This window comes from Ricinus communis, chromosome 1 (assembly GCF_019578655.1).
Source record: "Ricinus communis isolate WT05 ecotype wild-type chromosome 1, ASM1957865v1, whole genome shotgun sequence".
Classification (NCBI taxonomy): domain Eukaryota; kingdom Viridiplantae; phylum Streptophyta; class Magnoliopsida; order Malpighiales; family Euphorbiaceae; genus Ricinus; species Ricinus communis.
The window spans coordinates 6,610,856-6,622,842 of record NC_063256.1 but is presented as its reverse complement, the minus strand read 5'-3'; the positions used below and the strand labels follow the sequence as shown (position 1 = coordinate 6,622,842).

The 11,987-nt window shown below is 33.0% G+C and overlaps 1 protein-coding gene across 3 annotated transcripts; it reads left to right on the top strand.

Annotated features, from left to right (window-relative positions):
* The first annotated feature begins 6,623 nt into the window (after nt 1-6,623).
* LOC8285869 lies at nt 6,624-11,484 on the top strand. 3 transcript variants are annotated; one of them, XM_048371559.1, is made up of 5 exons: nt 6,624-7,034; nt 7,898-8,048; nt 8,509-8,923; nt 9,978-10,055; nt 10,426-11,484. In XM_048371559.1, the coding sequence occupies exons 1-5, from the start codon at nt 6,948-6,950 to the stop codon at nt 10,925-10,927; spliced, it is 1,233 nt and encodes a 410-aa protein (XP_048227516.1). In that variant the 5' UTR covers nt 6,624-6,947; the 3' UTR covers nt 10,928-11,484. The 3 variants fall into 3 exon arrangements, with proteins under 3 accessions (XP_048227516.1, XP_048227512.1, XP_002524810.1); XM_048371555.1 differs by having other exon boundaries at nt 6,624-7,040; nt 7,871-8,048; XM_002524764.4 differs by having other exon boundaries at nt 6,627-7,034; nt 7,871-8,048.
* Nucleotides 11,485-11,987: the final 503 nt, after the last annotated feature.

Here is an 11,987-nt window from a genome sequence, read left to right as displayed (position 1 = left end):
AACATCTGGGTATCGGTTTTACATACATTTTATTGATGATTTCAGTCATTTTACTTGGATTTATCCTCTTAAAATTAAAAGTGATGTTGTACAAGCTTTTAATCATTTCAAAAAACTTGTTGAAAATCAGTTTGGCACCAAGATAAAACAACTTTACTCTGATTGTGGAACCGAGTACTTACCTTTCACACAAATAGTTCAAAAATCAGATTTTCAAACACACATGTCCATATACTTTGGTTTAAAATGGTAGAGCAGAAAGAAAACACAGGCATATTGTTGAAATGGGCTTAACCCTTTTAGCTCAAGCCAAAATGCCATTAAAATACTGGTGGCAAGCTTTCGAAAGTGTTGTTTATCTAATCAATAGATTACCAACTCCTGTTCTTCGTGACATTTCACCAATACAAAAGTTGTTTGACAAGATTCTAGACTACTCTTTTTTGAAATTTTTTGGTTGTTGTTGTTTTCCATTTCTTAGACCATATCAAAACCATAAATTTCAATTTTATTCTACCAAATGTGTGTTTCTAGGATATAGTGAATTCAAAGGATATAAATGTCTCAGCTCTACTGGAAAAATTTATATTTTAAGGCATGTAATTTTTAATGAAAAAGAATTTCCTTTTGCTAATGGTTTTCTTAATACCAAAAATGTGCATTCTCATATTCTCATTTCTTCACCACCTTCATGGCACACAATGTCAAATGATATGATTAATGATGCAGCTTCCTCTAGTATAGATCATCACCAGACTTCTCCAACAGTATCACCAAGTTCTGAAAGCTCTATTTCAAATTCACCAAGAGAGCCAATGCAAGTTGATGCTGCCACAGATTCTAGAATTGATGCTCCTGTTCAACTTGAAAATTCTATTGAAAATGAGAGACAAGAAAATAGTGGAACAACTCGGTCAAATGAACACCCAATGGTGACAAGAGGAAAAAGTGTCATTTTCAAGCAAAAACTACCATTCACTGGTCTTGCCGAAGTTGCTGATGATCTCAACACAATGGAGCCTCTCAGTGTGTCAGCCGCACTACGGAATAATAATTGGAAAAAGGCAATGCAGGCCGAGTATCAAGCTCTTGTTCAAAATAAAACATGGTGCTTAGTCCCTCCATCTCCTAAGCATTCCTTGGTAGGAAGTAAATGAGTTTTCAAGTTAAAATACAGCCCGAGTGGAAGCATTGATCGTTATAAGGCGAGATTGGTAGCAAAAGGCTTCCATCAAACTCCTAGAGTTGATTTCTTTGAGACATTTAGCCATGTCATCAAGCCTACAATGATAAGAATTATGTTGACTCTTGTTGTCTTAAAAGGATGGGAAGTTCGCCAACTAGATATAAATAATGCTTTTCTTAATGGGTTGCTGACTGAGGACGTGTATATGGTGCAACCAGAAGGCTTCATTGATACTGCAAAATCAAATTATGTGTGTAAGCTTGACAAGGCCATTTATGGGCTCAAACAAGCTCCACAGCTTGGTTTGACAGGCTCAAAAACACATTGGTATATTGGGGTTTTAGTCATTCCAAATGTGATACATCTTTCTTCTTCTTCAGGTCTCACAACAAAGTCTTATTTCTTCTTGTTTATGTTAATGACATTTTGATTACAAAAAATGAAAAAGAACTTGCGCAAGCCTTTATTCACAAGCTAAATAAGGTCTTTGCTCTAAAAGACACAGGGTCTCTACATCATTTTTTTGGTATTAAAGTCTACAGAGATGATATAGGAATGTATCTCACATAATCAAGGTACATTCAAGAAGGAGGACGATGGGGAGCTTCACAGGGAGATGCAAGGTGCCTTAAATATTCTCGTTGACAATTTAGCGAGGGACAATGAGGCTCTTAAGAAGTTGCTTACCCAATAAAATTGCTTCTTAAGCTCCCGCACAAAATCATCCCATGTATTAATGGTGCAAACGCCCTTTTTCATATCCTCGCACCTACGTCTCCACCATACGGTAGCAATATTGCTTAAGTAGAGAGATACAGACTTTACCTTAGTGGCGTCGTCCACTATGCCCACTACATCGAAGTATCTCTCCTAGTTCCAGAAGAAGTTGTCGATCTCCCTTGCACTCTTAGCCCCACCGTAGGCCTTTGGTTTAGGAGCATCAACTTTGTTAAAGAAAACTAAGATGGGAAATGCAAAAGCTTGCTCAACACCACTTGCTACTGGGAAAAGTTTGTCTAAAGAAGAGGGAGAAGTCATGAGGAATCCAACTTCTTATAGACAAATTTTAGGAGCCCTTCAGTATCTCGCACACACTCGGCCAGACATAGCATATGCTGTCAACAAGTTAAGCCAATTTCTTCAGCAACCAACTTTGATTCCTTAGCAAGCAGTGAAAAGAGTTCTTCGTTATCTAAGTGGAACTGTTTCAGTTAGGCTACATATCAAATACAAAGACAGACTTGGCTTAAGTGGATTCTCTGATGCTGATTGGGCAAGTTGCCTAGATGACCACCGTTCTATTGTAGGCTATTGTATTTATTTTGGTGATACCTTGATTTCATGGTCTTCTAAGAAACAATATGTTGTAGCCAGGTCAAGTACTGAGTCTGAATACAGGGCCTTAGCGAATCTTGCTGCAGAGATGTCTTGGATCATGTCACTTCTCAAAGAATTTTCATTTCCTTAGCCATCCAAACCAATCGTGTGGGTTGATAACTTAAGTGTTGCTGCTCTTGCATCCAATCCTGTGCACCATGCACGAACAAAGCATATTGAGATAGATGTTCATTTTGTTAGGGACATGGTCTTGAGAAAAGATCTTGAAATTCGGTATGTTCCATCGCACGATCAGATAGCTGATTGTCTTACGAAGGCATTGGCAAATTCTCGATTTCAGTTCTTGCGTGACAAACTCGGCATGGTTGATTCACCCCTTCGTTTGAGAGGGAGAGTTAAAGCAGTAACATGACTGCTGCTGAAATCTCTCTGTTTGAAGTATTCAATATTGTTGCAAGTCTTCACCAGCATTTCTCGCACCTGTAGTCGTTAGTTGGTCCTAGTTTGTAGCACAAAATCAGCCATATATATCTGACATTTATTCCTTATTTTTCTGATAAGCGACTTGTATTTTTTGCTATATATACTGAATGAAGTTTCTGTGCAAGCCGATCAAGCTGCACTGTTAAATTCTGTTTCTGCATTTTCTATTTATTAGAATATTCATATTATTAAAATATGGACAATACGATAATGATAGCTGGTTTGAGTGAAGGTGTTTGAATTTTTATAATTCAAGACTTTTTAACCATAAAATATGTTTTTCTTTGTCATAGTTTGTAACCACATACCTCTTTTACTTAAAAAAGAATCGCATTCTAAACATTATAAAATAATAAGATCAAACTATTTTTTGTACTTATTTCATGAACCTTTTGTCTTCATTTACTTTAGGAGTTGGGAAATTAAAGATTTCTATTGATAGATCCAAATTATATATAGTTATTTACAGTATTTTAGAGCTTTAATAGTATATTTTTTTATATATAATATGACAAAAATAAGTATTTATACCTCATTTAAGCTTTATTGTCTATTTTTAACTAATATTATAAAAGAGAAAAAATATGGTGCTAAATACTAAAAAAGGAGCTTAATTAGATATATTTGTATCAAGATCCAAGGTTAAAATGGGTGAACTGCTATTTCTATCTATAATTTATACAAAAGTTATTTATGAGATAATATTTGATAGAAATAAGAATATCTATAGTCTTATCTATTGGATAAACTTATATTATGTATATTTATCTTTAGGAAAATTTACTTAGAAGATGACTTTTCTCTGTATATATATTTGCAAACCTAGTTTTAAAAATATGAGGAGAAATTCTCATATATGCTCTCTGCTATATCTCTTATCTGAATATGTCCATCATTCTTGTCTCTGCAATTCTTTATAATTATTCCATAAACACTTAATTTTAAGTTTCATTGTTCTTTTAAGATCTAAGGAACTTTTTAAGAAATAAAGAGTGATGACTAATTATCTTAATACCTTAAAAAAAATTTAGATCTAGAGGGAACTTTTATTTTCTATTTTATTTTATGTTTTTCTATTTAATACTGTGACCATTTGGTTAAATATGTTAGGGTAGTTTTCATAAGTGTCTAGTTTAGCTTTTTTACTTATATTTGAACCTTAATAAAAGTAACCAAACAATAAATAAATATGCAATACAAATACTTATAATTTAAAACTATATGATGAAAATAGTATTTAGCCTAGCCAATTACTTAGTAGTCCCCTTGTTTTATTTCAAGTCTAGATCTAATAAATGAGATGGTGATGTATCTTTTCCTTTAGCCACTCAAACTAATGATGTAACTAAAGTTTCTTATACCAATATAGATTGAAGTAAAGATGGTGTCTCTAATACATTCAATTTAAATATTTTTATAACAAGTACTATTATTATTAAATTGATATGATAGTCAACTAACAACAATTGAAACAAATAAAGATATAAAGATAAAGAAATCACTAATTAAATAATATTCTCTTAAAATATTAGTTTAAAGTGTTTAGATTTATTTTTATTATTTTTGTGTTGATAATTAGTTTATATATTAAGTGGCTTTATAGTTCTTTGAGAGATTGATTTCATGGTGAATTTACCACTTTACTATAAGAATAGTTCATGCACTTACAAATACTAATTTAGACATACTATTTATATTGCTTTTTCTCAATATAAGTTTGTGTATAATTTTACTCTTCTTTGAGAGCTGTATAATGATAATTTTATTCTTCTTGGAGAGCTGTATAAAGACTTTTTTCGGTTCTTTTATGTTGGATTGGATTCTTTTCATGTTCGGAAATGCAGAACACAAGACTGCTTATTGTTTAATAATTAGTTTTATTAAACATATAAAATAAATTTACTTATTTGTATTTATTTTGCCACCAATAAAATTTAAATAAAATAAAAAAAAAATTATAATGAATGTACATGGTGACATGCAATGTTATATTGCCTCAAGGTATACAAGTAACCTTACATCAATTCTTTCGTTTTTTATTTCTTAAAAGTTAACTTTAAATTCTATTTACTTGTATTTTTTTAAAAAATAAAATACAATTTGGCCATTAATTTTGTTATATGGATTTAATTTAATTAGTTTCTAAATTTACAAATTTTTTAACTCAAATTTTTGTATATTTGACTTAAATTAATTATATTTTTTAAGAAATAAAAGAGTGAAAATCACTCTCTTTTAAAAATAAAAAATAATTATAGTATTATAATATTATTTAACAATTATTTTATAATTTTAGCACAATTAATATAATTAAACAATGGATAGTTATTACTACCATTATTTTCGGTGAACCGCTCTCGCCTCCACCGTCTTCGGTATCACTAGCATTGTAACTGTCTTTTCATTTGTCATTATTAAGAAAAATAAATAAAAATACTGTAGCAATATTTAATTTTTTATTATATTTTATTTAAATATTAATATATATTTTTTAAGTTAAGTAATTTAATATAAGAAATTAATATTTTTTTATTTTTCATTCTATCTATTTTTTTACTAGAGAGTGTGTACCTCACTTTTTTTATTTTTATAAAAAATAGAGCTAATTTGAACTAAATATATAAAAATTTAGATTAAAATATTCAAATATTTAAAAAAAGAGCTAAATTGAACTCAAAGCCAAATTGAATTTTATTCCTAAAGAAAATTATATTTTATATTTTTATTCAACATATAATGATCATACTTGAAACCATTTAGAAAACACAATTTTAAATCATCATTACATATAATGGATTTTAGAATGAATTTATTGCCTTTCACTATCATATATTTCTTAAAAAATTAAATTATACAAAACTGAAAACACTTTTTAAATCATTTATAAAAATTTAAAAGAAACTAATGCTAATCTAAAGGCATCTGAATAAATTTTTAAGTCATATTTTTACTTTATTATAGAGAATATATATAAAAATTAAATTTTTAAAAAACTATTTAATTCATCATTTTTTTAAATGATTTAAAAACTAATTTCTCTCTTTCAATTTTTTTTTTAAAAAAGTGACTTTTAAGTAGTTTTTAAGTATATTATATATTTTCTATTTTTCTAAAAAATATTATATTTTATTATTTTATCAATAAAAAAATTACTTAACGAGTAAAATAAATATTATTAAATAGATATTATTTAAAAATAAATTAAAATAGAAAATTTGATTATTTATAATTTAATAAAAAATATATATTGTTAATGTTTTAACACAACAAATTTTGTTCATAAAGTGGACCCAAAGTATAACATTTTCTAGGGATGGCAATTTTATTTATTTATTTATTCAAGTGTGTGCTTATAAATTTATCACCAAAACCTGACGCAAAGTCAAAGTCACAAACGGCTGCCTTAGATTTTTATTTTTTAAAGAAAAAGTAAATCATGCGTACCGTAGGCGTTAGCCATTACCAGCCAGCCCAGTAAGATCATCCTTCTCTGCATCAGAGCCGCTAAAATTTAACTCCCCTAAAATCAACGGTTAATAACAGCCAAAGAACATACATAAAGAATCATCAGAAGAAGACCCAAATTCCTGAAGAGAAAGTCCAAAAACGTAACAAAGCTGACGCTTTTGTCTGTTTCCAGGTCCCAGCCTGGATTCTCAAGGCCTCGAGTCCTTGCCACAGATCCTAAGCTTGGAAGTTGTCGATTAAACGATTGGGTCACGTAAATCTAATAAAAGCCTTAAATCTTTTCTCTCTTTTTTTTTGGGTACCACTCAAAACAATTGAAAAGATTAGCCAAGATTTTTGGATTTTGAGGGTCTTGTATTAGATGGATAAGTTTATGGTGTTGCTTTGAGTAAAAGGGTACAGAAAGAAGAAGAGATTTCAGCGTCGGAAACTTTGATTTCTGAGCTGGGTTTTTCTTAATTTCTTCTCTGAGATGGTCAAGCTTTGTTTGATGGCATCTCATGGGTACCCTCTTGGTAATGGGTTAGTGTTTGTTCCAGAGCAGACCAGAGTCCTTAAGGTAAAGGTTCGAGCTATTTTTATTATTTAAATTTCTGTTAATTTGGATTTATCTTTTCTTGGTTTTAATTAATGGTTATATAGAGTTGACTGTGAATTTCACACTGCGTTATCTGTTAGATTTCCACCTCTGCTGCCTCGTAGTTATGGTACTTAGTTTGTTCTGTTATATTGATTCGTGTTGCTAACTATACACTTACCATTTCTGATGACGATGTTCTGAAATTTAAGATTTATGATAAGAAAGAGGCAACTAACGCTAACTATTTATTGCACAGTTCCAAAAATATGCAATCTGCCTATGACTGGCATTTTATTTTTATTTTTTAAAAGTTTTTTAAGGGAGTTGTCAAGTACACTTGTGAGCTTTTTGGGCCTGCAGCCAAGAAGTTGCAGGACCGTCTCGAGTTCCTCTCCATGACCCACTTTGGCTGGACCTCATATGGGTAAATGATCTTTCTGTTTTACTGTTAGTATTAGTGCATTCTGAAATCCTATTTGTGATATTTATTAACTTGATTAGTATCAGTTACTTCAGTTAACGGTTTTCATTCTCGAGTTATTATGTGTATGGTTGGTAAATTTATCCATGCATCAATTGTTGGTTAATTTATCACTGTTTATATTTGAATTATCTTACCCTATCCTATTCAATTTGGAGAAATTAGGAGCATATTAAGATGATTTTATCATATTCTGGGAGAGGCCGTGATTCTGTGTATAGTTTATGATCATCAAATTGATAATAAGATGGTTGTAACTCCTTGTTGTCTTTGCATCTCATTATGAACTGTATTTATTCAGTAGCAAATGATGTCAAATCTTTGGTTTATGCAGGACTCACAGCCGTATTTTCCATGTCAGGGAGCAAGACATGAGATAAAAAGACCAAACTCCCTTAGTGTGGAGCCATGTCAGCATGAGCCATGGAGACCCGTGAATGGATTCTGTGACCGCACTCAGTTTGCCAGGATTGATTCACCAGTTGGAAGGCCTGTGCTTATTGATGTGCAAGGTCTGTAAACTATCCTTTTAAAGTTTGGGACTTCTTGCTGATGAACTATTCAGCAAAAAGCAGTAGTAGACCATGTAACTTTTAGCTATTTTTAACTTCTAATAACTTGTATGTTGATGAAAGAAGCAAAAAGACTATTATATGAAACAACCTGCTGAATGCCAATAAATCTGTATGTGCACAAAATGATGCCAAAATAATTTTTGGATAATAACAGTTTGATTTAAATTTAAATGGATCTTAGCAAGGTTGGTTAGTGAAATGTTTGGTTAACAGAATGCCATCATATGCATCATTAATCTTCAGCTCAGAGTCTTCTTTTACAACCAATAGGATTATGTGGCATGATGACTTGTTCTATCAAGTTTCTTTTATTTGCATAATGTAAGAAGAATAACACTCAGTTGTCCAACTCTACAAAACTTGGGTTTTCATGCTGGTGTCCTTATTTTGCTGGCAGACACTTGCCCTGATTCAGTACTCTTTAGCTTTGGGATAGCTGAACAATGTACTAAACATGAGAAAATCTTGAAGTTTCTCACATCGGGATCAAGTGAACTAGAAAAAAGTGGATTGGATTTATCTTTACTGTCCGACTTGATGGATCTTCAGGCTTTGGTGTTGGATGTGCATCAGCAACCCTGCTCTCCTCTTATTTATCCAAATGGCTCCTGTGATGCTCCAAAGCCTTTAGTGGACTTTGTGGGGGACTTGGCCTCTAGTTCTAAAATTACAGTTCATCCAGATGGTCGAGTGTTGTTAACTGGCAGTGGGACGGAAATGAAGGATATCCTCTCTATTGTTGCTGAGTTTTACTTGTCAAAGACCTCAACGACATGGACAAAGCAGTCAATGCTTGTTCCCCGGTTTGCCTGGTATGTATACTTAGATATGGTCGATTTAAATCAGAGGCATATGCAGCTTCCAAGCCCAAGTTCAGTCAAATCCTGTTATCTTTTTCATGTTTATCAAATTAAGCAACATAAATGATTTACTGTTAAAACATACAACCTTAACTTGGTGATTGAATCTGTAGAACTACTAAATTGCCTCTCAATTTGGATTGGTTCCTACTAATATGCTTCTCTTATGTGATCATGTACAAATAGAACTAACTCTCCATTTTTATAGACAATAGTCACTTATTTTCTATTTTCTTTTCTCTCATTTGTTTATCTCAAGCATAAACTCCAAGTGCCAGTTTTCTACTTTCCCTAATTAGCAATTATCACAGCATTTTAGTCAATTGAAACTGAAAAGAAGAATAATAATGATTTCCTTAATGCAATAAACTTTTGGAAATGAGAATGATAAATTTAAGAGTCAGGTATTATTCAATTGACATTGGAAGTGCATAATTTCTTATGCCCTGGGAAGATTCTTATGTTGCCTACTAATGTTATGTTCTATTTGTGTACCAATTTACAGTATCTTGGCTGTCCTTTCATTTCATCAACTTACTTATAATCAGGGTTCTACTAAACCTGATTTATCACCATGATGTACTGTATATTGTTCTTGGATATGGATGGACCTAATCCATGCATGATAATCTCTCAAAAAAACTTGGTATAACCAGGGTTCAGGTTTATCGATTTATCACAGTGATGTGCTGTATATTGTTCTTGGAGATTGATGGAAGCTGATGCATGCATGGTAACCTGAATGTTATCATAATTGTAGTATGAATCTTGATATGTACCATTACTTTTTTGCTTAGTTTTTGTTCAGCATTAGTATGCGGTTGCTGATTCATAATTATCTCCAGACTTATTTCTGTTAAGTTTGGCTGGAATTTTAGCAAACATATATTTGCATTTATGTTTTTGTCATTGCTGATCATTTTCCTGCCAGCTTAGCTGTATTTATTTTTAATCTTCCTTTATTGTCAAGGAAATAACCGATAATTTTAATCATTTGATTGAACAGGCCTCATATAAGCGAAACACAAGCTAATGTTCTTAATTCTTCATTGAATGTCAAAGATGTGACGGCACCTTTGAGGAGGTATGTGAATCTGTCTGTTCCAAAGGCACTTAATTCTATTGGTAGTTACTGTTTATCAGTTTCTTGATCTTCCCGTAATTTACCTATCTGGAGAATATTGAGAAAAAGAAAAATCTACATGTTCTGTTCTTTGCAATCTCATATGTGGCTTATAATACTTTTTAGATGAAAGCCTTAAATTTGAGGGATTGTTAGATTCAAGTTGGAATGAAAACTAAAGCAAAATTGCTAGTGAGAGATGAAGTACAAAGCTGGAATGAGATAAAAACAAAAAACTATAGCCATTAAAGTGAACAAGGTTTGGATAAAAGAATGTGGATATAAATTTGAAATCTAAATGTGTTGGTTTTTCTTGTTTTTTCCTTATCAGCTCGGAGAAAATCAAGCTCAAGCCGTCACCAAAGAAGAAGAGTTGCAGGAAAGGCAATAAAGAGAGGGATCTCTACCAGAGGAACTATTTTCATGCGTGTGAGAGCCTTCTGTCCTTGATGATGGACAAGAAACGGCATGGCAAAACAGCAATCCTCTCTCTAAAGAAGTCTGGCCCTGAACTCCCCTCGCTGCTGACCCAATTCTCTGCTGGCATTGCTGGGACTGGACTTGCTGTTCTTTTCTCTGTCGTCTGCAAAGTAGCTTGTGGAAGGATGCCGTTCTGTACAGCTAAACTCTTCAGCACTGGATTTGGATTTGGCTTGGTTTGGCTCTCTTGGGCTGTGAATAGACTTAGGGACACAATCATCTATATCAGCAAGAACGCAAGCAAATTAGGTCTGAAGGATGAGGAAATGCTAAGGATTGTGGACAGAAGTTTAAAAGACGTCTACTTTAGAGCTGCAACATTAATGGTGGTAGCAGCACTGAGGCTTGCATGAGCATTGAGCCGCTTAATGTCACAGAAAAGACGGTAATTTGCATAACGTGGTTCGGTGATGCTGTAATTGTAAATGATATAGCTAATAGCTGTGTTAAGGGACGATTTTATTACACTTGCAAGGATGTCTAGCTGTTGGGCTGAAGTCATATCCCTTAGATCTTGGCTGGAATGGAGCAAGGTTCTCAACGCAAGCAGATTCTTGATATGATCTTGATCTCATGTGAGACTGAGCTGTGCTTCCATTGCCAGTTAGCTTTCGTCTTCTCCTTCTTTTGCATCTGTCTTTCTAATGCAATCGTGTCAAGAGGAAGTTAACTGGAACAAATACTCTCTGTCTCTCTCTAATCTAATCGAGTCAGCAAGTCAAATGGAACAAAATATGTGAAGATGCATATATACAATTTTTGCATGGAAACCATCCTTGTTGCTTTGGGCCAATTTAGTTGTTAGAAGCTCAAGGGTTCTGAAAGTTTTACCATTTTGCATGGGTTGTCTAAACTGTTGTCTTCCCAAATAGGATTCTTCTAATCGACTCTTCTATTGCATCGGCCGAAATCATCTCCTTTCTTTCTTTCTTTCTTTTCTTTTTTTCTTCTATAGAAAGAAAAAGCAAGCGACATGAATTTATTATGCTCCAGTCTTCTGACATGCAAATGTAATTTGGGGCGAGCCATGAAACCTAATAAATTTAGAAGGGCGGGATGATGCAGGTTGCTGGCGAAGCCCAATTGCCTGTGGCAATGACGAGGGGCCGGCGCCATGAAATATAGAACAACTTCAGACCACGTTCCTGTCACCGTCATTCCCAGTATGCCCCGAAACACCAATCCCTGGGTGCAAAGTGCACCTCCTGCACAAGTCTATCCAAAAGTCTCTGGAGTTTTGGATTACAAAGCAATACCAAAACATTTTTTTCTTTCGAGGAATTGCACTATCAATATTCAGCGGACAAATCTTGGTAAATTCCATCTCTCTGAACATTGAAGGCCACCCAGCGATGGGGTTGCATCAATTTTGCAAAGAAATTGGAAGGGTACAACTATTATTAGAAAAGTAGC

Bases quoted from the DNA above. Each gene is read 5' to 3' on its own strand.
- LOC8285869 (XM_048371555.1), top strand. From the start codon at position 6,948: ATGGTCAAGCTTTGTTTGATGGCATCTCATGGGTACCCTCTTGGTAAT. The intron at 7,041-7,870 runs GTTCGAGCTATT...TGGTTTATGCAG, and splicing joins CCAGAGTCCTTAAGGTAAAG to GACTCACAGCCGTATTTTCC. The intron at 10,056-10,425 runs GTATGTGAATCT...TTTCCTTATCAG, and splicing joins GTGACGGCACCTTTGAGGAG to CTCGGAGAAAATCAAGCTCA.